Raw genomic sequence first — 25,878 nt, forward strand, 5'->3', positions numbered from 1 at the left:
GAACTCAACAGACTGTCTGAGTTCTCCCTCAACGCTCGCACACACATGCGTGTTAGCAGAGTCCACATCACTGTGCGGAGTCAGACTGCAGCGTCTACTAGGAGCTGTCCACGGAGCACGGTGCTGAAAGCTGCCGCAACGTATGGTAACTCCAGTCAATGAAGACCAACCGTTTGTGGACGTGGGCACATGTTAAACACTAACTGCAAGCATCGTGGACATGTTAAAGTCTTCCAAAATGACACTCTGACGTAAGCATGAGTTGCAAAAGCCAACAATAAAGAGTTGGAGAAGGAGTTATGGAGGTGAAGTGACTCCTGTCGTGTGATTAAGGCTCTAGCAGTTCGGCAGCAGGACCGCATTTAACCCTTTATTGCGTCGCACGATCATTATCAGTAATGCAGAACGAGACACCCGATCTGCAAAACTCCACAGCATCTTTCCTAATCCAAGGCACGGCAACTGTGGCAGAAGCCCAAAACTGCACTTACACATAAGCGTGGTAGATGAACGCCCATCCCCGCGGTCTTTCCAGCGCATTGTAGAGAAAATTCTGTAGTTTCCGATAGCTGGCGTTTTTCTTCGACGGTCTGGGTCTTCCTGCGGAGATGCTGGACCTCGGTCTGCAGAGGATGCTGCTCCGCTTGGTGCTTTCCGAGCCCGCAATGAGCAGTGCCCCATCCCTGCTGGATTCCGGAGCTCCCGGGTCCAAACCCACAAACCCGACTTTGTGCTTCTTCTCTCCGGCTTGAGTTGGGTAAACCCCGCCGTTGAGAGATTTCTGCACCATTCTAAAGTCGAGACTCTGAGGAGGAGTTGTCAGTGCCCTTGCCGCGGGGATGCATCACCGGTGCTGAGGGGTGTGTGCTGGTGGTGAATGCAGTTGATGTCGGTCCCTCTAGAAAAACCAATTGCAATAAGCATGCGAGACTGCACCGTGTATGCTTTTACCTTAGCCCCTTCCGGCCATCTGACACACAGCAAGGAGCGAAATGCGAAATTTATTTCGTTGGTGACCAGGGATTTAAAAGCGTTCTTCAATCATCTTATTGCCAGAAATGCTCTTAATCGAATTACAATAATGAATTAAGGCCAAGTTCAAGCGCCAGCTTTCTTCCAGTGCTCTCTTTAAACAATCCTAGGGTTTAAACTAACTTGGGAGGGTGGGGAAGTCCATTACTATATGTCCGAAAGAATCGTGTTAGTTTTAAGAATCCGGCGTAAGATAACCTGCCATCTTCACCACTTAACTCCAACACGGGAGGAACTGCAGGAAAGGGTTTAACTGGATTATGCACTCTCATGTAATATTCATGCGTGAAGCTTTTTCACTCGGGATAATGGACACCGAAAACTATGTCAAGCTATGCCTCGAGGTTTGTGTTCCCTCGACAGGAATACACATGCAGCCTGAGACGGTATCAACAACAGCCAAGACAGCAGACAAAGAAATGGAGCATCCTAGCCTGCTTTGCGCACACTCCAGCGTGAAACAATATAGACCAGTTTGCATCCACTTGAAAGTGAATGACGCGCACACAGTGATGAGAGTAGCAGAACGGAAACAGTTTCAAAATAATGCAAAACCTATATACAATTTAAAAAGGTGCACAATATTGAAAACAACAATTTTTAAATGTCAGTAAATGTAATTAATGCGGTGTCATGCAGCTGCAATGTGTGCAGAATGTTGCTCAATATAAGACCTTGCCTGAATGTCAGCAGTCTTTTCTATGACCTGCAGGCTTTCAAACTGTGCGCTAACACCGCTGAGTGGTCCCTGTGCTCTTTAACGGAATTGATGCAAAGAACCTCTCCCTATAGTTAATTCTCAACCACTCTGCTTTTCTGAGATACTCAGTTGTACTCGTTTATGTTACTGGGCTGTTGTAGTTGTGCTTTTTAGCATTAAACGGCCTTGCCAGTCTTTTGTTACCATGTCAGAACTTTTTCCAGCTCAAGCATTTCTTATTTTGTCGCTGTTGTTTTCAGTTAACTATAAGAGTTAAATGATTAGCAGATTACTGGATCTTTTGTTTTAATTCAAATGACACCAGATTATATGCACTATGACATCAAGCACAAATATGAGAATGAGTAAGATGAAAAAAGAAACCATCACAATGGTATTACTTAGTCACAGCCTGCTGTCATGGTGTGAAAGCATAAAGATGTAATCATCTTTTTGACTCATGCAAACTTACACGGAGCACATACATAGGGTCCACTGTAAAGAAGAAAGGGTTAAAGAAACAAACAAACATCAAAATGAAAATAAAATATCCCGAAGGACATCCCAGCCGCCACTGGATCAGCCAACAATACTGCTGCGCTGAAAAGTTTGTCGTACTGAGAACATTTTATTCACTAGCTTGTTAAGATTCCATTTACAATGATAATTTTTAGAAAGTTTCAACAACAACAACAAAAATCCTTTTTACAGTTATTTGCAAGCAACAAAAAATTGCAGGTAAAGTATATACAATTTGAAACATTAGAATAATGTAAGTACATGTGTAATCAGTGACATGTATGTCCTGCTACACCGATATGCTGCAATCATTAGCTAATTTGAACCGGTAGCACAGTTAAGACCAGGTTATGATAACTAACGCTGCACTGGGAGTTTTATCATATTTACAGTGCTCGGGTTAAGAGCAACGTTTGAGAAAGAAAACTAAAACAATGCAAATAGCCATGGGTTTTATATGCCAACTGATGGATGTCAATTTGTGTTGGTAATGCTACTGCCAAGGGATGTGTAGGGACTATTCCAACATGAACCAAATAAAAAAATAAAAAGATCACATGACCTGCTGTAATGTCAAGTGAGGTCCTTGAAATCCATGTCAAACCTTTTTTAACAGTCAGAAACAAGTTGTCAGTGAGGTTACAGTTAAAAAAGAGAATCAGGTTCTCTTTAAATGCACAGTTAAACATACAAAAAGGTTTTATATACTATATTATTTCCATAAAATATCATCCAGTTTAATTTACACGACCTCACTCCCCCTCCCTCTGACACTGCTACAGCTTGTATGTACAAAATAATAATAATAAAATGGTCAGTAAACTAATGTTACTGGGTTTTTTCAGTCATCAAACAGTCCCTTTGTTCACATCACCAGCAAACTGCATACAGTACTTTTTTTCTAACACTGAATGGACCAATTTTTGTGCTTCTTTTAATACCTAAAGTTAACACAATCGTTTCGAGACAACATAAAAGCCAATTGAAAAAAACAAAAAATCAAAAGGTGTCTTAGTTAAGTGAAGGTTATCCTTCAACTAGAAGACTTGAATTAATATATTAATAATTTAACAGTATCCTGATAACTTGGCTGCTTGTTGAGAAACAACCTTGTATAGTTTCTTCCTTTGTCCTGATTCTGATTAGCTAGCTTCAGTACATCCATCCCTTGCACTCCCTGAAGATTAATGTAACACATAAATAAAATGAAATACACCAGAGCAGTTACATCCAAAAGACGGCATGCCATTGGTCCTTTAAATACTGTTCAATACGTAGGCTGGAATGCTTTTAGATTCTTTTAATACCCGATATAGTATAAGTAGGCGATAAAACGCTCCTTCTTGGACACAATAAATAACTATTCTTCATATAGTGCAGTAATACAGTACTCACACTAAACCTACAGTAATTGCACAGTAACCACATGCAGCAATCCCACCCCACCCCCATGCCATCTTCATCTGCCCCTCAATCCCTACTTCCATTTCTCTGTCTAATCTTTAACTTTCTGCATCTTATATGAATTACAGGGCATTCAAGTATTCTACTTCACTCGGGGTCCACACATTGAGCCCTGGGGAACGCCAGCCTGAACAGAGAAACACGCAACTCTCTGGATTTTGCAGTCCAAGGCAAAATGAAATGTCTGCATTTAGGATGACAGTCAGCTACAGGTAGTTTGGTTAATCCAGTTAATAATACAAGCTCAACTGTGAGAATAACCACTGTGGACATTGTCTTTATGGGGCCTCGTCATTTTTCGTATTGTTGTGAATATTTTGAACCGGTTGTTAAGTCGACATGGTTTGGAAAGAGAGCCAACAGAATAATGCTTCTATATGGTTAGCTCCAGTAAAATAATACATAACTAGTCCTGAGACTCAGGTTGCATCAGTCTCACTGTAGGTGCTCTGAAGACTCTAGTGGTATCCACGCCGGAATGATCCCTGTGTAAGCGGGGCAATGGGGAGAGGCAAAGGTTTTCCACTGCCAGTGTCTCTATGCTCCTGTCATCATCAGTTCCTCATTCACCCTCTCTGTGATGACTTTGCTGAAGTGACAGTATCCTTAGAGGTCTCCATCTGAGGGTGGCAAACATAGCTTGAAGAGCCTGTTTTAAAAAAAAAGAAGCAAAACTTCAAATGAGGGGAATCCACCCAGATTACATATAAACAGTGCAATTATCTGAAAGGCATGGCTTAAGGTGCCTAGAAATGGTTTCATTCAGTACCTTGGAGCTGATGGAGGCATCTGGTCCATTACCTTGAGATTTTTAGCAGACAGCTCAACTCTTGCCCCCTTATAAGAGAGAAAATATATAAGCTAAAAGCTCAACATAACAGACAGCTTGACTGCCATTAACAGATTAAACACAGAAAGCTCTCCGTGTGCTCGTATTTTATGACAGAGGCATGGAAAGAAACAAACGAAATGCAATATGAAAAATTAATAACAGTAAAATATGAAAAACAGAAGTGCTAATTGCTGACAAATAATGAAAAGTTGGGTTTAGAACTGCTCATTACTGTTCTATAATATACTACAACATGCTCTTAAATGTCCAGCAAAGGGAGGTACATAGGATTTCTGATCCAGTGTGTTCACGCATCAACTCAATTAAGTTGAACTTTGCTGTCTATTTAAATAAGTCCTAAAAGATTGCATTTCAAACTAACAAAATAATCTATACATATTTCTTGTTTGGTTGTTTGTATAATTAGATTGATGACCATTAAAAGTTCCTTTCACTGGAAAAATATTGAAAACAATTTTTAAATGCCAGTAAATGCAATTAATGCGGTGCCATGCATCTGCAATGTGTGCAGAATGTTGTTCAATATAAGACCTTGCCTGAATGTCAGCAGAGATTTTTCTATGATGTGCATGTTTGTTTCAGCTTTAATAGCGCCTTTACACATGACACGTCCACTTATCATCATGGCGGCAGGCCATTTGTGCACTAACACCGCTGAGTGGTCCCTGTTCTCTTTAGCAAAATTGATGCAAAGAACCTCTCCCTATCGTTAATTCTCAACCACTCTGCTTTTCTTAGATACTCAGTTGTACTCGTTTATGTTACGCTGTTGTAGTTGTGCTTTTTAGCATTAAATGTCTTTGCCAGTCTTTTGTTACCATGTCAGAACTTTTTTCACCTTAAACTAACTAACTGGAACTGGCGCTTAGCCCAACTCCTGAAAAACAACCTCACACCATTATCCCCCCTCCACCAAACTACACTTGGCACAATGCAGTCATGTACGATCCTCCTGGCAACCGCCAAACTTAGGCTTGTCCATCAGATCGCCAGATAGAGAAGCGTGATTCATCACATCTCCACTGCTCTAGAGTCTAGTAGCAGCGTACTTTACATGGATCTGACTGGATCTGATGCTTTGCATTACGCTATGTGATGTAAGGCTTGGATGCAGCTGCTTGGCCATGGAAACCCATAACATGAAGCTCTCTATGCACTATTCTTGTGCTAATCTTAAGGCCACATGAAGCGCCTTGAGGCGACTTTTGTTGTGATTTGGCGCTATATAAATAAAATTGAATTGAATTGAATTGAAAGTTTGGAGGTCTGCAGAAAATTTGCAGAAAGTTGGTGACGTGTTCACAATATTTTCCTCAGCATCCGCTGACCCCGCTCTGTGATGTTACAAGGCCTACAACTTCATAGCTCTACTTTTGTAGAAGTAGTCTGCATGTCTACCTGCATGATTTTATACACCTGTGGCCATGGAAGCGATTGGAACACCCAAATTCAATGATTTGGATGGGTGAGTTAATACTTTTGGCAATATAGTGTATATGGGGATTCCAAATATCACGTTAGTTTGGACCTCTGACCTCTTCCTCAAGCTCAAACAAGGTCAAACTTTGATTCTCAGCATCACATTGTAAGTATGACATCCAAATATCATGCCACATTTGACCTCTGAGCTCACCTTTACATTTCACTACTCTGCCTTTCTTTCAGGTTGGCCCCAAAGTATGTTATATCTTTAGAGAAAGTGTTGTCAAGAGAAAAAATTAGCTGCCTAGTTGGTTAAAAATATACTGTAGTAAAATATTATCTAAGAAGCTCAGGTTATTCATGTCCAGATATTTACAAATCAGTACCTATTATGCCTTACGTACTCCTACATTGTGCTTTTGTAATCCAAACAAACACCTGTCACGCTACTGTCCAACAAACTTCTTAAAGTATAAAGAGAACAATAAAAACAAGATACAAAAAAATGCAACAAGTAAATAGTGCCCAGAGAGTGCGCTGCCCTGTCGAAGGATTGTGCTCTCCAAGTGTTTCTTGTTTTATATAATAAAATAGTTGACTCATATTTTATAGTCTTGATTTTAACAGGACTGAGATCTTCTTAAAGGTTTACCTGTTTACGCATTATGTCCATGGTCTGCATGATGCAGCGCGGTATGAGGCCATGGTTCCTGGCTAGGATCATTGCCTGCTCCAGTGTCACAGTCAGAGTACATCTGCAAAGAACATGAAGGCCAGTGATTAATAGTGTGTGTTCCTCTGCAATAAACCCAAAAATGAAGTAAAATGAATTTGAATGGCGAGGTTAGGATGAGTTTGTGAGGTTCCAATGGGGCATGTCATTGACTCTGCACTGTGTTATTTTTATGCAGTCTGACAGTCCAGTGACACAACAAAAGCAGCATAATAATTCTGTGGTGTGGTGCCACACTGACCTCTGCATCCCTGTGCCACACATGGTGATGTGGCAGGCTCCCAGGCGGTTACACAGCTCAGAGGACACACACAGCACGCTGACACCTGACTGGTGGCCTTGGGCATTCGGGCGCATGTTGATGTACGACTGCATTAGCCGACAAAGGTCGTCCAGCGTGTTGAGGGGTCTCAGCAGCTACGGGGAGGCGGGAGGAAGTAAAGGTCAGGGAAGGTTAGCCGTTAAATGCACTGCTAACAAGATGATTCAATAACACATCACAAAAGACGTCACCTTAACAAGCCGCTTAGACTACTGTTGACTTTTTAAATCGCTTTCAAACCAAGCAAATTAAAAAGTCTCTCATTACCAAGACAAAAAAATGTATTGAAGTGAACAGAACACTCCAAAATAATATAATTATATTCATGTGAAATATTTTAAAATATGGGACTAGTAGAGTAACTGACTTGTAAGATGGAGAACAGAAATGGGGAGAAAACAACCATCAAATACAACACAAGAAAGTCTAAATCTGCAGTCTTTCTCTTTCTATATTAAAACTATGATCTATTCAGTTTTAATTACTGCAATCTATTTCAACTACAGTCAGTGTGGGACACTAGAAGTTCAAATGGACACCATCTATAATTGCTGGGGTTAGTTGGAGTTAACGGGGAGGGTCTTGACAAGCTATGGAGGAGTTTCCGGTGGAGGGAATGACACACCAGTTCATCTTACTTTGGAAATGCTTGGTTGAAGGTCTCTAACTTCAAGGCCCAGTATCTGTGCTTGCATTTACATTCAGTCACAACAATATATATATATAAAAAATTGACTTATGTTACAATAACTAGACAGATGCTACATATGAAAAGACCATACAGACTACTATAAACTCATCAAGGTTAAAAACAGTATATATTTACCTGGTCTATCTTCATTGCTGTGGTGTTGGAGTCTGTAGGGAGATTTGACTTCTCCAAATAGAAAGCTCTGTGAGGAGAGAAGGATTACGTTCTCAGTTTTTTAAACTCTTCATCGGGTTGGAAAAATTACTGATTTGCATCCTGTGACTCACTTTCGTTGGAGAGCTGACTCATCTAGTATCTACAGATTTTGTAACTGCTAAACTGAGTATTTCATAATTTATTAATGCCGCATTGTTGAATCACTTTCTGGGAATTAGGGTGCACATATCAGTGACCACACACGATGTAAAAACACTGGTATATAATAGATATAGCACATCTTCAATCATAAACCATTAAAACTTCAAGAGTTAACATTTATATTGTTCAACACGTTACTACTTGAGAAACAGTACCACAGTCATTTTGCTGTATATGTAGCTAAATCCTGTTCGTTCATGTGGGAACTGCTCAAGGACTCCTCTGGATACATGATTAAGTTCTGACCTTGAAAGCTTGACTTTCACATATGTAATATACAAAGTGCAGTTTCTGCTTGTTATGCAACACCAAAGGGTGAACTCTCCCCTTGAGGTGAAACACATCTTCAGTGCCAGGAAAGCCAGTGAAGAGCAGTAGTGAAGAGTAAAACAGGTACCTGAGCCTGCGGTAGTAGGCCTTGACTTTCTCCAGTGAAACAGCATTAGTGCGCTGCTGGAAGTCCTCCATGGCAACGCAGTCCTGCTGGGACGCTCCCTCTGGACGCTCCAAAGCTGGAAAAATAGAAGCCACATAGTTAGATCTATGAATATTTAGAGAATGACACACGTTTTATAACACTGCCTCTGTGCACCACCACAGTAGAACTCAAACCAAACAGTCCACACATGACTCAAGTGTAGACTTCCAACTATAATTCAAGGGATTTGGTTTAGGAATTGCAGCCCTTTTATTCAGTCTCTCATTTTCAGGCTCAAATGTAATTGGGTTAACTAACAATTTTAAAGATAAGGACTGTATTTAATAACTGGATAAATGGTTTTTATTTATTTATTTTTTGGTGTTAGAGCATCGTCTGCAGACCCGACGATGTTTCCATGAACATGCTTTACAGCTTCTCTTTATCGACCACTTTTCACACACGGTTGCTGTACGCATACAGCCGGCTGTAGCTTTTCAGTTCACAACTTGACACACACCAACACAACAGCATAGATAGCACAGACGTTAAGGCGGCGAGGCGTGATTGCAGGTGCCGCTCACATGCGTCCGTCTCCCCTGCAGCAGCGCTGCAGACCACACCCCGCCACACACATTAACCAGGTAAAATACATATTTAGGCAGAATTTTGCAAATATCCATTTTTTCATTTTTTAGCAGCATAGTGCTTTTTTCCATTTTTAAAAAAAAAATCAGGTCAAGGCTCCAAAAGCCCAAAGGCGATATGAGGATGGCGGCTCACAACAGTTTTTGTTTTTTTGTCTTTCCTTTTGTTATATTTCTTTAAGAGTTCAAAATGTGTTAATTACATAAATAAAATGTAATTTTCTCTGTAGCACTTCATGGATTTCATAAGCAACACACCTCAGTTGTTCACACAAAGCATAAAGGTAAAAAACAATATATACAGTGTCGTCTTCATTTTAGATGTCAAAAAGTATTTGCGGCTCTGAGTGTTTTCTTTTGCGTGGAAACCAGGTCCAAATGGCTCTTTGGGTGTTAAAGGTTGCTGACCCCTGGCCTATGACTTTAACTTAATGTAACGTTTGCGTGTGTGAGTGTGCATATATGTGACAAAAATATATCCTCATTATATATATATATCACTGTGCTTCCCCATAGGCTGCAGTCAAGACTCTTTTCCAGTAGGTGGCGATGTTCATCTGCAAATCTGCACTACTAAATGTTTTGGAGCACTGTTGTATTCGGAAATACACGGTAAACAATATGGGGTCTCTCATGAGATTAATGATCCGATGAGGACTCGTGCATGGAAAATTAGCAGCTAACTGGCAGACTGGTATAATGCTTTACTTTCATACTAGGCTGACAAAGACTCAGGGAGCGCTAAAGTGAGTGTTTTAAATGGTCAATACAAGGCTTCAGTCTAACTTAATAAAATCAAATAAAGTTCTAAGGAAACGCACATGTGTAAGAGGCTGAAAGGCTGCATGGTGCATTGAGTGTTTTAATGATCCAAGGCTATATGTGTAATGTATATAAATGAATTTGTGCCTGATGCATTGTATGATTTGTTGCTTGTTCCACAGTAAAAGGTTTTGAGTAGATACTCGGCTCTACTTGCCAGCGCTACGTCATGTTTTACTAGCTGAACTACACCCTGGAATTATGTTCTTTGCCTTTCTTACCTCTGGTGAACAGGACAGTGTGGAGTTTGAGGCTGCCTCCATTCTGCAGCCGACTGGGGAGCTCATTGAAGTGACAGCTGTCCAGGTAAAGGGTGACCCTCAGGGCATGCCTGGTGCCCTCCACCTGGTAACACACTGGTGTGTCTGCAACACACATACAGAGATGAGGGAGAAGTTAAAAAAAAAACAAGAAACAAAGAAGGTGTAGGCGTGCCCTTCTTGAAAATGAAAACATGCAAAGCGTGTTGCATTACATTTTAATACATTTAGATATTGTGTACTAAAATGTAATGCTGCATATGTCTAGCAAACACATATTCAGAGTTCATTAATAGCTGGGTGTTAAATCAAAAGCTAAAAGAAAAACTTAGGACAGTAACCTCACTGAAGATTGAATTTATTGAATTATTTGATTTATTTTCAGGGTTTTTTCATTTGGTGACTGATTCCAAGTTCTCATGGCAGCTAGCTGCTAACACTGTCAACCTCTGGGCGACCACTTTTGATCACAAGGCAGCTGCACAGCGAGGTGGGAGGCAACGGGTCTCCGACCAGTTGCAGTCTGACTCACACTGGCTGCAATCACTTTCACACAGATGAGTGGAGGTTTGCAAATAACTGCATTCTAATTTATAAACACAGACAGACTGCCAGATCCATGTGCAGGACAAATAAACAGAGGCACCTGATTTCTGTAATAACCCTTTAAATTGCATCAATATCTGGCACATTTTTAGAAATTGTAAGTTTGAAAGAAATTGTGATGAATCTATAAAAAAAATATGAGATAAGTAATCATTTATAAATCTGAAGCTGACTTGTGCTCAATTCTCCTAACCTTTTCTAGCAGTGATACATGAGCACTTGTCAGAAAATGGGAAAAAAAATGACCTTTGCTGCGTGACCTCTGGGGTCAATCCTTTTTTCTAGAGAACCTACCAAGCAATAACCTTGTGGAATTGGCTGTGATCCTTTCAAGGTCCTTCAGACTCTGTGGTGCTTAAACGTCTGTACCTTACATATACCTCTCATCCCTCTGAAAATGCTGTTAGCAAATCAATAGTGTCCAATGGACTGTGACGCCAAAAACCATCTACCTGCACTGCAGCAGTCTGAGCTGATGTCAGCAAAGAAGCTTGGTTAACATTAACATTTTTTAATAGCAAACTGTACCAGACTGGACCTGTAAAGTATATCTATCCCCACATACCTGCCATACATAAGGAATACAATACTAATGACCGATAGCAATACGTTAGTGCATGCACTGAGTGATGTTTTTGTGTAAAATACATGCAAATGTGCACAAAATATTTTCTCCAGCCAAGCATGAACACAGAATAGCAAATTCCTGCTTCATCCACAGATTTGCCTTTTAAAATGGGAAGTGCACGTTGCGCTTTTCCTTTGAGCAGCAATCTCTGCTGGCCACATTGAGGCTGTTGAAAAGAGGAGCGATTCACGATGCAGTCATCCTTTGTATCTTTGACTTTAAGGGTTTCCGGTAACCCAGAGCACCTTTAGTGAATGCAGATACCAAGCTTATTAAAGCCACAAATGCACCCAGTTATGTAAAGATGTCCACAAAGCCCACTCTGAACAACCTGGTTGCATCCTCAGCTGAAACTACAGCACTGCACTATAATAAATGCTTGGACCCTTTGGTGAATTGGCAGGAGAAAGCTTACTATTATCATGGTTCAAAGAAATATTACTCCAATATACCGCATACTGCAATTTGTGTTCTTAAGTACTTCAATATTGTTTTTATATTATAGGGGTGCTTATGTGACATATGTCAAGTGTCTCTCAGCAGCAATAAAGATTAAAAGAGGCGACCTTGATATCTGAAATGCTCTGCCCTTGTTTAAGGTGATTTATGGAGTCACCACAGATCTGTCTGAGTTCCTTTTCAGCGGCTCTTCATGGAAAAGAAAATGAAATCTGCAGTGGCATAATGGCAATTTCACCCTAAGCAGCGACCACGCATCCACACAATAGAAGTTCATTCAGAATTGGTGAAACCATACAGCTGCTCATTAACGCCAGTGCGCTTTGAATGAGGCAAGTCAGTCTTTGTTGATGGGAGTCTCTTACTTGCTACTAGACACTCATCCTCCAGTTGCCTGAAGAACACAGTGACTTTGTCCAAATCTGACAGGGCCGCCTTGGTGTCCTCCAGCATGGTCCGCTCCTCTTTCTGCCCGAGGAGAGAAAGAAAGCTCAGAAGTTGCACCAGAGTAAGAGTTTGGGTAGTTGTGGTGACAGCTGTGTGGCTACAAAGTCATACAGACTTCAGAGTATTTGATTCAGAAAGACACACACACAATAAGAAAAAGCTGCAACAGGAAAGTTATTATTTAAAATTTACGCCAAACTATGAACCTTGTTGTTTTTTCCCCTAATAGGTAAATAAAGCTACTTTCGGCTGCTTCCTCATTCATGAGCACTCACCACAGCAGGAAGCGCTGCATATTTGATTTGGCAGGTTTTTAGATCAGATGCCCTCACTGAGGCAGTCCCCCAAGGGATTCGTGCCTCTTCCCAGGCTCGAATTGAGCATCTTTGGGTTTAGTAGGCAAATTTGCAAACTACAACGCTATGTAGCCAACTTTCTAAGAACCAAACAAAAATACAAAACTTGTCCTCACCAGGTGTGGAGCCAGCGTGGACTGGAAGTGCAGCAAAATACCAATGGCGGATATCTGCTCTAGCCACTTGCGGCTGGTTTCCTTGCCGTCTTCTTGGTACTCGCCGGCATTGTTGAAGCGAGAACGCAGTGCAGTCAGCACCTGTTCGGCTAGCGTGCACAGAGCAGCCGTCGCCGCCTGGCAGAAGATCACGTCCCTTCGCAGCTGCAGAGATGTGTCTGGTATTGGTAGGGGAGAAAGAAAGGAATGATAACGCCAGTGACATAGAGAGTTCAGGGGGCACGCGACTAGGGACTTATGAGGAGTTGAAGTGGGTGAAAAAAAGCAATGAAACCAAAGAGAACAACATAAAACAACATCTGCAGCAGAAAAAGGAAGTTCACTGTGGAGGAGAGGGTAAGGTATCCAGTCTTACTGTAACCTCTCTTATTACATATCCTGAACTTGCTCTAATGCTTACAGTTGATTCTATTGGCTTGAATACCATGAGAGGATATCTGCCATTAACTAATGCCATATGTCACTGGAGAAAGTTCAGACTGGAGTATGTTGTGCTCTGAAACCAATCTTCATTCCAGCACATAGTCACACATCTGATTATGACCTTTTTGACAAAAATGATGCTAAAACTTTGATTTAATGATTTGTATGATTTGATTGCACTGGAAATGTGTTCATTACTTTCTAAATAAACCTACATAAATATACATGTGTATGTATGGGATCCTTAAAATGAGGTTTTAAAGATTTGCAGAATTCCTGATGTGAAATTGGCTGTAAGTTCATATGATGGATGACCTCATATGCAAAGAGCTGTTAGAATAATTTTAAATGCTCCTGTTTTGAGACCTTTCTGGCTGCTTAAGACCTGAGTTCTGCTGGGCGACTGCACGGTCCACCTCTTCTGTTAATTTTATGGAAAATTAGAACTGGATTGAACCTAGTCTGATTATCTGCTGCTGAGCTGATCTGAATATAAACTGATTTTCTCTTCTACCAGTGACACGCTGCTCTACCTGTGCACTTGAGCAGAGCCAGGAGGATCTGATTCTTTCCATCTATAAAGAAAGAAGAAAAAACAAGATGGAGTGAGAGATTGTAACTGTATATGAACACGTGGCATGCATGCACGTATGCGTTTTCTACTAACCATCCACAAATCTCTGTAGGCTCTCCACCAGGGTTTTGATAGAGGTGGGCAGGTTCCAAGGGTCTTCCTGGATGTTCTTATGGATAACGTAACGACAGCGAACAGTCCAGTCTTCGGTTTGGCGAAACTCTGTTCATGTTAAACCAGAGAACTTGTAAGCCTGTGCGCCAGCTCTCTGACAGAACCGTAGTGACACCTTTCGACAGTGCTTACACACACAAACAAATCTGTACCTGGCTGGCTGTGGTCAGAATAAAAGTGCTTGGTCTCCTCGCAGGCCTTGGTCATGACGGGTCCTTTGAGCAGACTGTTGATTGAGTCAACCTGCGTGCAGGAATAAAAGCATGCACACACTCAGTTAATGAAGCCAGTTTTTCTTCTAGTTCACTGCCTCAGACTCCACGCACCTTTCATTCTTTTCTAACTACCGCTTTTATTTCTGCGCCGCTCAAGCACAAACACACAAGCTCACACACAGAACTTTGCAGTAACTTCTGGCAAAGGTTTTCCAGAATTAACAACAACAAGGCTTGTGTTAGCAGGCCCCCTGAGCTGCTGTTTACATGTGCAAAGAACTACTGCAGCCAAAGTAGCTGTGCCCCTATCACCCCCCAACTCCACCAGCAGGGAATCAAAGGACATCAAGAAGAGATGAAACGACGGACGCATGTCTTCAACTTAGTCTGTGCATCAGTGAAAGCTTGTGCGTGTTCAAGGAGACAGAGTGGAGAACAGAGAAAGAAAGGAAGTCATGAGATGAGAGAGAAAGCCAGAATCCCGAACAGAGGACAGCAAGCCGCATGAGGTAACTCAGCCCAGATGCCGACTGATTACCATCACAGTGATCTGTTCCAAATGGTTAATGCTGACATGTGTGTTCCCTGTTTCTTCATCTTTAACTTCTACATCTAGTGGCTGAGTTTAAAGTCTGTTTAAAAACTAGGGTTAGAATTAGGCCTGGGCTTAGGCAAAGCACTTTGGGGAAATACAGCAAAAAATTCCAAGTTAATCAGGAATTACTTACTTACTCCGAACTCAACGGTCGAACTAACCTGGTTGAAAAGGTGCTCGAGGCAGCCGTGCAGCTTGTCCTGTTTGTCAGAGGGAATCCTCATGTCGCACGGCAGCTCGTCCCCTAGTTGAGAGTAAAAGCAAATAGCTGATGAGAGGCAATAATCACACTTTCTACAACAAGTATTAATTTTTATTCGACCATCTGGGCTTATTAAAACACACTTCTCTCCATCTGTCACTGCAAAATCTGACCTGAGCATCATATTAGACCGAATGAAGGCTAATAAATTATTACAACGCAACATCTCAGCGTGAGCTGTTCATGACTTAACGCTGATAAAAAACAAAGCAATAAATAGCAGTGGACACATACTTGGCTCGCTGCACATTATTGTGGCTTTAAATGAAATGCAGCTTCTATAATATCCAGCCACAGTCACCTCCAAGCTATATCTAGAGGATTTCTGTGTCTTGGGAAAAAACAAGGTAGCACAGAGTAAATCATGAGACGGCTCACACAGATTTATTCTTACGGAAATATCCTTTATTTCTTGTTTTTAAGCATCCAGAAGTGTATGTTTGCATAAGCCTAGCTTATATTATTTACATCCAATTAACTTTGGAACAGAGATCCTTCTTTTTTCCTTTGAGCTGGCTTTTCATTCCAACATCGGATCTGATCTGATCAGTGTGTGGTGTAAAATCCAATGTGGAGGAGAGTCAAAACATTAAATACACCTTGCTTATTTACACATGCACAGATCAACTTAAAGCCGTTTATTACCTGATCCCATCTCATCACTCCCCAGGTAAGAGCTGTTACTTCGCACACTGGTGTAGGAAAGGACGGAGTCTCTGTTGCTGTTGCATTCACTGTAACAATGAGCACACACACACACACACACACACACACAAGTAGCACCCAGTTAAAAAGCATTAGGGAAAAAAGGGCTCATTCCGTTCTTAAACCACAGAGAGAATTTGGAAAGCTGCATCTAGTAATTATGCTGCCAAATAATCCTTGTGATTGTAAATGCCTTTTCTGATTTACAGTATATGAAACCAAAGGCAATTAAACGCTTCTCACAACAACAACAACTGCTGCTGCCTTACACAGAGCTGCATTCAGTAAAACTGTAGCTATATCAGATTCCCAAATAAATCGGATATAAATCGCGTGTGCATAAAATGGAGCTCTCCACTTTACAAAGACGCTTTTATGAACAACTTCTTTTCCTAGTTTTCACGTTTAGTTGGGACTGTATTCCTTTCTTCCTTTGCTGGTGTGCGGAGACAATTTCAGCCTTAGCGGGGCTGGTATTTATAGTCATACATCGATGTGATTCACCATGATTACCGGGAGCAAGTGGAAGATTTATGTGGCTCAAATTATACATGGCTTTAAGTGAGCACGCTTGCAATCCCCCTCAGAGAAGCTCAGAATGATTCACAAGCTGAATTACCATGACAAATGGCCTACGAGCGACTACAACCTACAAAACACCATCACTGGCTTTGTGTTGCTTTACTATTATCTGGGCTGGCAGGGTGACAAAGTGGGGGGAGTGGAGCCTGGATATCACCTGCTGGGTTATTCTGTGGTGTCCAATGTATGTAAATTTGTGCTGTTGGGATGGTGGGGGTGGCTACCGTAGAGGTGCTACAATGATAACTTGGCTTGAATGCTCCACTGGCTTCTCATAAATGTGTGCAAAAACAATATCACATACTTACAGTAAAATGATATATGTTCCTCTCTTTATACTGTATTATTCCCTTTTTCTATCTGATTCGTTATAGGGAGCTGCATTTCCTCACTGAATTCAGAGGCATGCACACAAACTTGGCTTCTGCCTTTGTCTCACACACACAAACACACATACACGCAAACACACACACATGGATAGAGAAGGTGACATCCAATTTAGCTTCACACATCTCCTGCCAACAGTGTGAGTACGACTGTGATAATTAACCTGTCCGCAGTAATGGAGAGCAAACACACCTCTGCACACAGCTCTCATGGTCTCACTTACATTAAATTATATACAAGATGATATCTTTTTAATTGTTAATACAGGCGGGGTGATAGTGAACAACTCATTAGCAACTTCTGACATTCCTACTTAAACTGTAGCCATTTGTTATACGCTATTTATGTGCTATTCAATGCAATTTTTTAAAAAAAGGTTTAAAATATGCTAATAATGTCAGCATATTCACTAAAACAGCTTGAATGATTATATTCTTCCATAATCAAATAGACACTTAATATATTTTTAGCACATTTTCCTAGAAAAGATACATATTATAGGTGATTTTTAGGCTTATTTACATATTAGGCAAGCAAGGACAAGAAAAAAAATGGTGATACAATCTCTGAGCTTCCTGGAAAAAGTAGATTGGAGACATTTTAGATAGAAAAAATAAAATCTGGACTCAGACAGGGAAGGGATTCAGTGGTTTAGATGAGTATTTTGCTAGTGTGTGTCTGGGTTCACTTCTCCCCATTAATGAGAAGGTCTAGTGCAGATCATTACACTTTATCCTGCGATCAGACATCCACTACTGATGGATGACGCTCTCATCCACACAGCGCTCACTGTGGATTACCACATCTCAGTCTAAATGCTCACCTACAGCTCTCTACACCACCATCATCACATGTAAGCAACATGTAGCAGCACGAACAACACCACACACATGCACACACACACACTAGAGAAGCAGTGATTTATGGGAGACACAATATAGCAGAGTTTGGAACAAACACTATTTTCTTTGTGTATTTTTTCACCCCAGTCCCCTTTGCATTTTTTTTGTTGACCGTGTGTGTGTGTGTGTGTGCGTAAAAGTCATTCTCCCCTGTCCTTCCTCTAACATTGCATCTGTCACAGGCTGCGCTTGGCCACTGACCTCCAGCTGTTGAGTTCTACTGTGGTCTGTCACCACCTCAGGCTTTACTGCCTGATTCTCTCAGCTGGACAAAAACGTTAAAAAAAAGCACCACCCACACGTGAAACACATAAGCACTTTTCATCACATGCAAAATTTTACAAGTGGGATGATTCATCCACATTCACTAGGCAGCTTTGTACAGCTACCTTGACCAGAGTACTTTTTTCCTACTTGGCCTCAAAAAACCCTGAGTAAACAGTTCTGTGTGCAAGTGTGAGTGCATGAGCGTGCGTTTATACCACACACAGAAGAGCCGACATTTTGCTATACATTTTATTACGATGAGGTAGCTGCATTTCACACGACGTGGCCAGGCTTTAATGACAGAGCGGGTGAGGAGGCCGCGCCCCAAACATTTCGCTTTATTATACACCAGCCCACCGCACTGACAACCAATAACTATATCTTAGTGGGTGGTGGAGGGTGGGGCTCAGTGGCTCTCTGTTCAGTGAACACACACACTCCTCAAAAAAAAAAATCATCTGAATGAACTTGCAACAAGCAAATGACATAACCAGATTCAACCAGAGTATTTTGAAGTCATTTTTAGCCCTGCATCTCAGTTAAAATGGCAACATCTGGAATGAATTATAGCCTCCAAAGGGGGGAAATGAGAAGCATTATAGGTTTGTGGAGTAAAGTGGGAGTCTCAGAGCGCTGTTTTTGTTTTTAAGGAGTTGTTTTTAACCTGTGATGCTGCTATAACAGATGAATGAATAAACAATGAAATGAAAATATTACTTTAAATAATTAAGGTCAAAGTGTTTCAAGTTATATATTGGAGTTATATATAAGCTACTTAGGTCTCAAATTGTAGAAAATATAATTTGAGAGGTAAATACCTTGAAGGCCCCCGGAAAACCATGAGGTAAATACCACTTTAAATGATATCATGCCGACTTGCAATAGAAATATACAGAAAAGGTGAAAGTATGCTCTAATATGCCAGTTTGAAATCAAGAGCAAGATAAAAGTTTTTAGAATATAGTCCAGTTGTGTTTTCCAATATGGAAGTAAATCCCATTTTCCCCAGCATCTTTGATAGACAGTGCAGTTTGCTCCCTAAGCATATCCAGCATATCCTGTTTCCATAGGCTAACAAGCCAGCAAGGCCTTCTTCTTCATGGTTTTCCGGGGGTCTTCAACCTAAGCCTGTTTATTTGAAGCTTTAGCTAATGTGTCTTATCAGCGCCTTGTTATTACCTTTTCAGGTGCTTTTTGAATAATGTGTGTTTAAGGCTTCCATGCCAGGTTACACTGTAACCTGTAGCTGCATATTCAGTAAGCACTTACCTGTAGGAGTCCCTGTAGCTCATTGTGTCGTGGCCGGAGTCCTCCTGGTCCTCCTCGTTCACTTTGAAGCAGACTCGTTTAGTGCCGCCCTGCTCCACTTTGTCCTGGTCACATCCATCCTCACAGGGGACCAGGGCGGGCGGCTGATTTTCCTCATCGATTGGAGGCTCTCCGCCCTCTCCTTGGAGCTGTGTAGGCTCGGTGATGGATGACAACAGCCTAGAGAAAAAAATATAAACAAATATATCTGAAAACAACAAAATATAGATATTGCCCTTTACCTTGGAGACATTATCTACATATCTTTAGCATATGATACAGAGCATATATCATAATTTATATAACATATATGCCATAATTTTGTGTTATGTTTTTAGCATATTCAAAGCTTTTATAGAACTTGATCATTTATATTCAAATTAAAGTCTTCATGTCAAGACACTGTTATGCTTACATTTCTAATACAATACACAATGCATGGGCCCCATAACTAAAACATACACATGTATTCATTCAAATTGTCACACCCCTTCCTCAGCACAGACACACAATATGTGTCTCTTTCTCTTGATGTTATCCTGGCCTCACTCCCTGTTCCTGTACTGGGCCTGGCCCATAAATATTTTGGGCCTGAAGAATGTTCCTTTTGTAAATCCTCAGCTTTAAACAAGGCAGAGGGAGGACAGACAAAGACAGGCTGCTGTGGGGATAACAGCGTTTCACGCAGAGATCTCTGAATGTCAGCGAGAAGGTTACGAAAATAGCCGACTCAAAAACAGTAGTGGAATGGAAATATCTGATAACAGCAGAAGGTCGGTAATGCTGGGACTAATTTCTGAATGGATGTGAGTAAAAGTTTTCTTTTTTCTAATATGTGGCACACGTGATTGAAGAAAACATCTGCAGAATAGGCATAACCTTCAAAAGATAAGAAAACATTTATGTGAAAATAAGGTTCAGTGCTGTTAAATTAAACGTGATGAATACGAGCTGTAATACTTACACATCTATTTGAGCAACATACTGCTTCATTTCCCTCACAGCAACGTCCAAACGACTGTACAAGTAAATGTAGGCGTCCTGTGTCTCGGTGTCTTCCTGTTTGAGCAGGAAACTCAAACCGCCTTCTCCGTGGCGACTATCATTCAAGCCCTCCCCTCCATCGACATTCACTTCCCCGCTGCCATCCGCTTCATCCCCATCCAAACCAGAGCAGCTCCAGGACGGAGCTCCCATGCTGGTCATGCAATGTTGAGTGTGGGACATGGGGTTCAGTTGTGCTAAAGGAGAGGAGAGATGTTACGGGTGATTGAATGAAAAGGACTTCACGCTCTGACAATTACATCTGTGCCAGATGTTCAAAAGCTATGAAGCAATACTCTTATCTGTTCTTAATTTGGTGTTGACGAAAAACAAAGTCTTAAAAAGACCATCGTTCAGCTAATATACACAGTAAAATGAAGTCTGTTTATCCGGGTTGAATGCCAAGCTAAGCTGTAATAACCTGACATATCCAAAAACTGAAAACAGATTTAATACTCGTGGTGATCTAAGACAGTTCAAACTCTAACGACAGCTTTCAAAAAAGAGCCACAGCAACATCTCATCAGTACAAGTGCTTGGCAGATGTCTGACCGGCAGCTGGTGTTCAGAGGAAAGATGGGGCCGAGCATCTTGGAACAATGCTGACTGTCTGCTGTCTAGACAGCTGGACTGCCTTTTCATCTTTGCTGAGAGTAGAAGTTCACATGTTAACCTCTAAAATTCCTATTGAAAACCAAATTTTAAAAGTATTTCCAAACTTTATTCTCTCCTTGAACATCTTCTACTTTCCATTTCAACTAAATCACTCACTTTTTTCCTCTGCTCTGTGACCTCTAACGCACCACAGAGTGAACACATTCCTGCTCTGCACTGAGGTCTTTTCCTATATCATTCACTCACTTCTCATGTCAGTAACTTGAATATAATGGCCGAGGGCTAATGGAGTCTTAATAGCAACCTACTCATCTAATTTTACCATGAGAATCCTTGTTGGGCCTTTTTGGTTACACTGGGAGGCTGGGGTTGGTCCAGTCACAGCATCAAATGCATCAAAGCATCAAAATGATCACTGAGCTAGTGGTAAGCTATATTACCATGAGAGGGATAAATCCCTGCAACTCTTACTTTACGCAGTGAAAATGTGACACTGTTGAGATTGTTCTAATCTTCTTGGTTAGAGGACTGTGCGCAGCTCCTACCTTGGTCGGGGTCCAGGCCAAAGATGGAGTTTTTACGACCAAAACGGATGCTGAAAGTCCTGCCGGCAGAGGTAGTGCTTTTGGGGTAGGAGACCTGCATCAAGTTGATGTGGCAGTTGGTGGGAACAAAGTCCATGCAGCCCAGTGGGTGAGGGCGAACCCCAGCCTGCCTGACAGAGGGCCACACCTTGTTCCTCAGTTCCAGAGCAAACTGTGTGAAAAAGAGAAACAAAATGGGAGAAGCCATGAAGAAGAAGGTAATGAGTTTAGTGAATTAAAAAATGATATGACTACAACTGTTGCATCTTCATGATATCGTAAAGCTTCTGATAAGGGTTCTGGTATGTGAGCGACTGAGTTAATTAAAGTTTGCATTTAATTATTGTAGATATTAGCTTTCTTATCAGAATGAAGCTCCTCGATGTTTCTTAGATGCGATGCTATTTTTAATAATTCAATGGGTTTGGATTTTATATGATTTCTTTTACAGTCTGTGTAATATGTCAGGAAAAAATAAGACAAATATCAAAATGTGTTTACCAGGTAGTGGCATGTGGTCTACACGACAAACACAACTGTCTTGAAAAAGCATTTTGTGAGACTCTTAACACACTTTCACCAAGCTGCTCAAAACGCATTTAATGCAATAGGAGTAGTGTAAAAAAAAAAAATTGCCATGTCTTTTTTGGGGGGAGCAAAAATGTGAATTTATTGCTATAGAAAAGGATGTTCCACTGAACCGTTTAGTCACATGTCACAAAATAAAATGTGTTTAGTAAAATAATATGACTGAACATTCCTGTGTTCACATCTATGCTCAAGGGAAAACACAAGAATGTCTCAATACCTGCTGATAGCTGCTGATACGCCTCCTGATATTCTCCAGCTTGGTGTCGCAGATTTGTCTGAACTCGTACTGAGGCATGGTAACGACTCGGTCGTTCTGGTAGATGAGCTGGCTGCAGTTATGAACGAAGCGGCTGTCATCGCCAGAAAACGCCTCCAGGATCTGTAGAGACAAGAACAATTGCTGACGATGGATCACCTTGACAATAACAGTTTAGGAACCCGATTTAGTCCATTTCAATCACTGGCAAATTAGCATTTCTAGCCGTAGCAGCGAAATAAGGCAGCTGAGTTTTACCCCAGCTAAACTTTCTGCTTTCCAGTTCCAGTAAGTGAAACCAGAAGCAAAAACAAAATATTAAGCTGACTTTACTGTTTGAAACTTAAGCAATATTTAGCATGACTATCCACCAGTCTAACGATAAATGCATATGTAGGCTTTAGCTGAACAAACTTCTCATCTTGACAAAACTCACTTTCGCAGTGAGGCTGAAGCAGCCTTTGGGTTCCACTGTCTTCTCCAGGACGTGGCTCTTGATGCCAGCAGTGCTCACATATTCATACACCACGCCATGCTCCAAGTGGACGTTATCAACTGTCAGACTGACCAGAGGCAGATCACACAGGGAGAGTCTGCCCAGCTTGCAGTCTGTGGATCACAGATTTCAATTAAATACTTGACATACATTCAAAGTAAATAACCAACTAAAATACAAAAACCGAAAAAATCAAATGATATGTGCATGTTTAAAAAAAACTCAAATCACTTCAAAATCATGAAAAAACAAAAATGTAGTGCGTATAAAAATCTCTGAGGAAAAAACACAATATCATTTTAAGTCATTTTAGTAATGACACATGTAAAGGTACACAGTGTGCTGCACATCTGTCAAGTGTGCTTACCCTGCCAGCACTGTGGGAAAATTGGCCACTAAGTGTACACTGAATATTACTTAATGGCGTCCTATGACTGTAGCGTGCGGAAGTGTCATTTTCAAACTGCGAATTTTCTATATCCAGAGCAAATTACCTACTGCTGAAGCCACTTTTAGCGGCATGATGAATATGACCCAAGTCAGAAGCCAAATGAAAAAAACAAAAAACAAAAAAGCATTGTAGACGGAACATAATGTTTTGATGTAATGTTTTTGGCAGGGTCACATGTTTTTAAGCATGAAGCCTGCAATCAATCTGGATTCACACACAAGGCAAAAAGCTGCCAAAGCAGCACTAATTTCACTCAGATACATTTTGCTGACTGAAATGAAACTAGCTGACATGAGCGGAAAAACCGCAAAGGAATTGGGGATTGAAAGCTTCATACAGAAATCAAAGACATACTGCGACACTGATAAAACTTTAAATCCAAGCAAAACAAAAGACTGCAAACAATTTCACAGCAACACGTTTCACCTGTTCCATTGGTGCTTTTGTCCTCTTCGTGGTCAGAGCCATTCTCCACTGGGTAAGGCTTGAAAGGGCTGTCCTCCTCCTCATCTGCACCCCTCTCTCTTTGTAGCTCTTCCACATCCTCGAATGCTCGATACACCCAGTGACACTGTGGGAAGAAGATTAAAGCTCAAAAAAATCAGTCGCCGGGGCGCCTGCTGTCTGGGCCCCCTCTCTCTCACCAGTTCATCTAGACAGACCCATCCGATATTAGTTTTACCAGCCGTCAGCATGGCTGCAGTGTTTGGTAGACTATTTGTTGGAATTTTAATGTGGATGAGAACATGATGAAAAACAGAAACATCAACATCAAGCTGTGTAAATATGAGAGGGCTTTAGACACGTATTTTAGAGGGAAGAAGCTAAAGTATGGATAGAGAAGCTTTTACCCTGACAATGCAATAAAGACTGATTCCACCTAAATGAACAATGCAATGCACTCAACCACTGACAACAAACTGGTTAAATGATCAGCTAAATAAAATAAGACAAAACAAAACATCGTATGGAGGACACCTTGCTCTGCTCTGTCTGCAGCCTTTTGAAATACTGCCTGGAGACATGAGTAGCTTCTGCAGGAATGTCAAAACAACCAAAGAGGAGTTTGTAGTTTTGACATTGGCCATCTAGTATTCAGTATAAACACTTGTTATTTAGTCATGGCTCAGTTTGAAAAAAAAACAACATTTTGAGTGTATTTTGAGTTATATAACCTGTAGCGACATAGTGACAGCTTGTAATTCACTTTGGATCTCACTAAGAAACCTACCATTCCAGCCAAAAATGCAGATGAAATGAGCAAACAGTCAACTAATGCAAATGCTGTTTTTCTGAACCATCTCAGGAATGTCTGGCTGACCTCTATTCTTTGGGCTGTTAGCTTGTCAAATGTGGTTTTTATTGAGCTTTCCCCCATTAGTAAATGATCTGACATATTAACTTCCAAAACTACCACTGACACTATTCATGCTGTCTTGTGGCATTACTTGGTTTACTGTCTGCTAAATAAAGCGCTCAGGGATTTCCCTTACAGTTAGAGCCATAACAACACACAAGGACTGTAAAACCTCACAGAACACCATGCACCGTACTGAGCAGGATGATGTGGTTTGTTGGGATTTAACTTTCAATTATAATATGGGCTAAATAGAAGAGACTTAACGCTAGAAAACCTGCTCTAATGTTACAGAATAGTTTGTTTTTTGTTGGCCTATGTTAGCTCACCGCTTGGAGAGGTTCCTGGTGAGTGCGCTGGGCTGTGAAATGCTCCAGGACCTCTTGGTAGTCGCTGTGATTGACACTGTTGCCATTGACTTTCAGGACGACCTGGCCCGGCTGAAGACCAGACGCTGCTGCCTCCCAGCCTGTAATATTTCCACACAGGATCATGAGTTCGCACAAAGGCAAAAACCATTTACAACACCACACATAAACTGGGAAACATCTTCTTCAGGATGACTGAATTAAGCATAACATAGTGAACTCATTAAAAAAAATAAACTTTTGGATTCAATTCCCATAGTTCTCAACAAAACATTTCCTCTATTGTTTCTACAATACAGGAAAATGAGAAATCACTCTGTGGAGTGCTATAACATGCTGTCTCAAGCTACTAATGGCTTTACAGCCTGGAAGTCCAATCAACACCTCGATTAACCTTCCTGCCCAATCTAAAAATACCAGCAATGGCATCATTTCCACCCAGGGTGCCAGCAGTAACCACATTAAGGAGACTACTTGACCCATGAATGAAAATCTCCCAGAGAAAGTCATTTAAAAACAATGGGGTAAAAAATACTAGCCACTGAATTCAAATGAAACATACGTCATACTGAGTCCTAAGTAATTGAGGATGTTAGGAAAGTGAGAAAAGGAACATGTAGGGAAGAAGGAGGTGGGTTTAAGAGGGAGAGAAAGTGGAGGAAAGACAATAAAACCAAGGGACCAAATTTCTTGGCTGGTCTTTTTTTATTAGGGTGCATGTGTGTATCCTCGCCTTACTGCTGCTAGGTTACAAATTGGGATTCATCCCTCATTTAACTTCTAAACACA

General features: G+C 41.1%; 2 protein-coding genes across 5 annotated transcripts in view; both read right to left on the reverse strand.

Annotated features, from left to right (window-relative positions):
* The window catches only part of LOC147305230 (potassium voltage-gated channel subfamily KQT member 2-like), a 41,202-nt gene extending 39,968 nt beyond the window's left edge, over nucleotides 1–1,234 (reverse strand). For 2 of the 3 annotated variants that reach the window (XM_086276850.1, XM_086276852.1), the window contains exon 1: nucleotides 492–1,234. In XM_086276850.1, the coding sequence (XP_086132976.1) occupies nucleotides 492–790 (299 nt within the window). In that variant the 5' untranslated portion in view covers nucleotides 791–1,234. The remainder of the gene's footprint in view (nucleotides 1–491) is intronic. The other variant, XM_086276851.1, reaches the window with a different exon arrangement.
* An 823-nt stretch (nucleotides 1,235–2,057) lies between these two features.
* The window catches only part of prex1 (phosphatidylinositol-3,4,5-trisphosphate-dependent Rac exchange factor 1), a 78,675-nt gene continuing 54,854 nt past the window's right edge, over nucleotides 2,058–25,878 (reverse strand). Inside the window, exons 20-41 of one of the 2 annotated variants that reach the window (XM_086277374.1) lie at nucleotides 25,051–25,190; nucleotides 23,791–23,935; nucleotides 22,854–23,026; nucleotides 22,379–22,540; nucleotides 21,532–21,742; nucleotides 20,292–20,568; nucleotides 19,289–19,507; nucleotides 15,822–15,910; nucleotides 15,076–15,158; nucleotides 14,257–14,347; nucleotides 14,024–14,152; nucleotides 13,890–13,931; nucleotides 12,874–13,091; nucleotides 12,320–12,422; nucleotides 10,223–10,366; nucleotides 8,512–8,626; nucleotides 7,872–7,938; nucleotides 7,684–7,728; nucleotides 6,965–7,140; nucleotides 6,643–6,745; nucleotides 4,485–4,552; nucleotides 2,058–4,364 (exon numbers count right to left, since the gene is read on the reverse strand). In XM_086277374.1, coding sequence (XP_086133500.1) covers nucleotides 4,322–4,364; nucleotides 4,485–4,552; nucleotides 6,643–6,745; nucleotides 6,965–7,140; nucleotides 7,684–7,728; nucleotides 7,872–7,938; nucleotides 8,512–8,626; nucleotides 10,223–10,366; nucleotides 12,320–12,422; nucleotides 12,874–13,091; nucleotides 13,890–13,931; nucleotides 14,024–14,152; nucleotides 14,257–14,347; nucleotides 15,076–15,158; nucleotides 15,822–15,910; nucleotides 19,289–19,507; nucleotides 20,292–20,568; nucleotides 21,532–21,742; nucleotides 22,379–22,540; nucleotides 22,854–23,026; nucleotides 23,791–23,935; nucleotides 25,051–25,190 — 2,843 coding nt within the window. In that variant the 3' untranslated portion in view covers nucleotides 2,058–4,321. The remainder of the gene's footprint in view (nucleotides 4,365–4,484; nucleotides 4,553–6,642; nucleotides 6,746–6,964; nucleotides 7,141–7,683; nucleotides 7,729–7,871; nucleotides 7,939–8,511; nucleotides 8,627–10,222; nucleotides 10,367–12,319; nucleotides 12,423–12,873; nucleotides 13,092–13,889; nucleotides 13,932–14,023; nucleotides 14,153–14,256; nucleotides 14,348–15,075; nucleotides 15,159–15,821; nucleotides 15,911–19,288; nucleotides 19,508–20,291; nucleotides 20,569–21,531; nucleotides 21,743–22,378; nucleotides 22,541–22,853; nucleotides 23,027–23,790; nucleotides 23,936–25,050; nucleotides 25,191–25,878) is intronic. The other variant, XM_086277375.1, reaches the window with a different exon arrangement.

This window comes from Aulonocara sp. 'chitande type north' Nkhata Bay, linkage group LG20 (assembly GCF_057382095.1).
Source record: "Aulonocara sp. 'chitande type north' Nkhata Bay isolate Kocher_YH1m ecotype deep benthic linkage group LG20, A_spYH_male_GT1.1, whole genome shotgun sequence".
Lineage (NCBI taxonomy): Eukaryota > Metazoa > Chordata > Actinopteri > Cichliformes > Cichlidae > Aulonocara > Aulonocara sp. 'chitande type north' Nkhata Bay.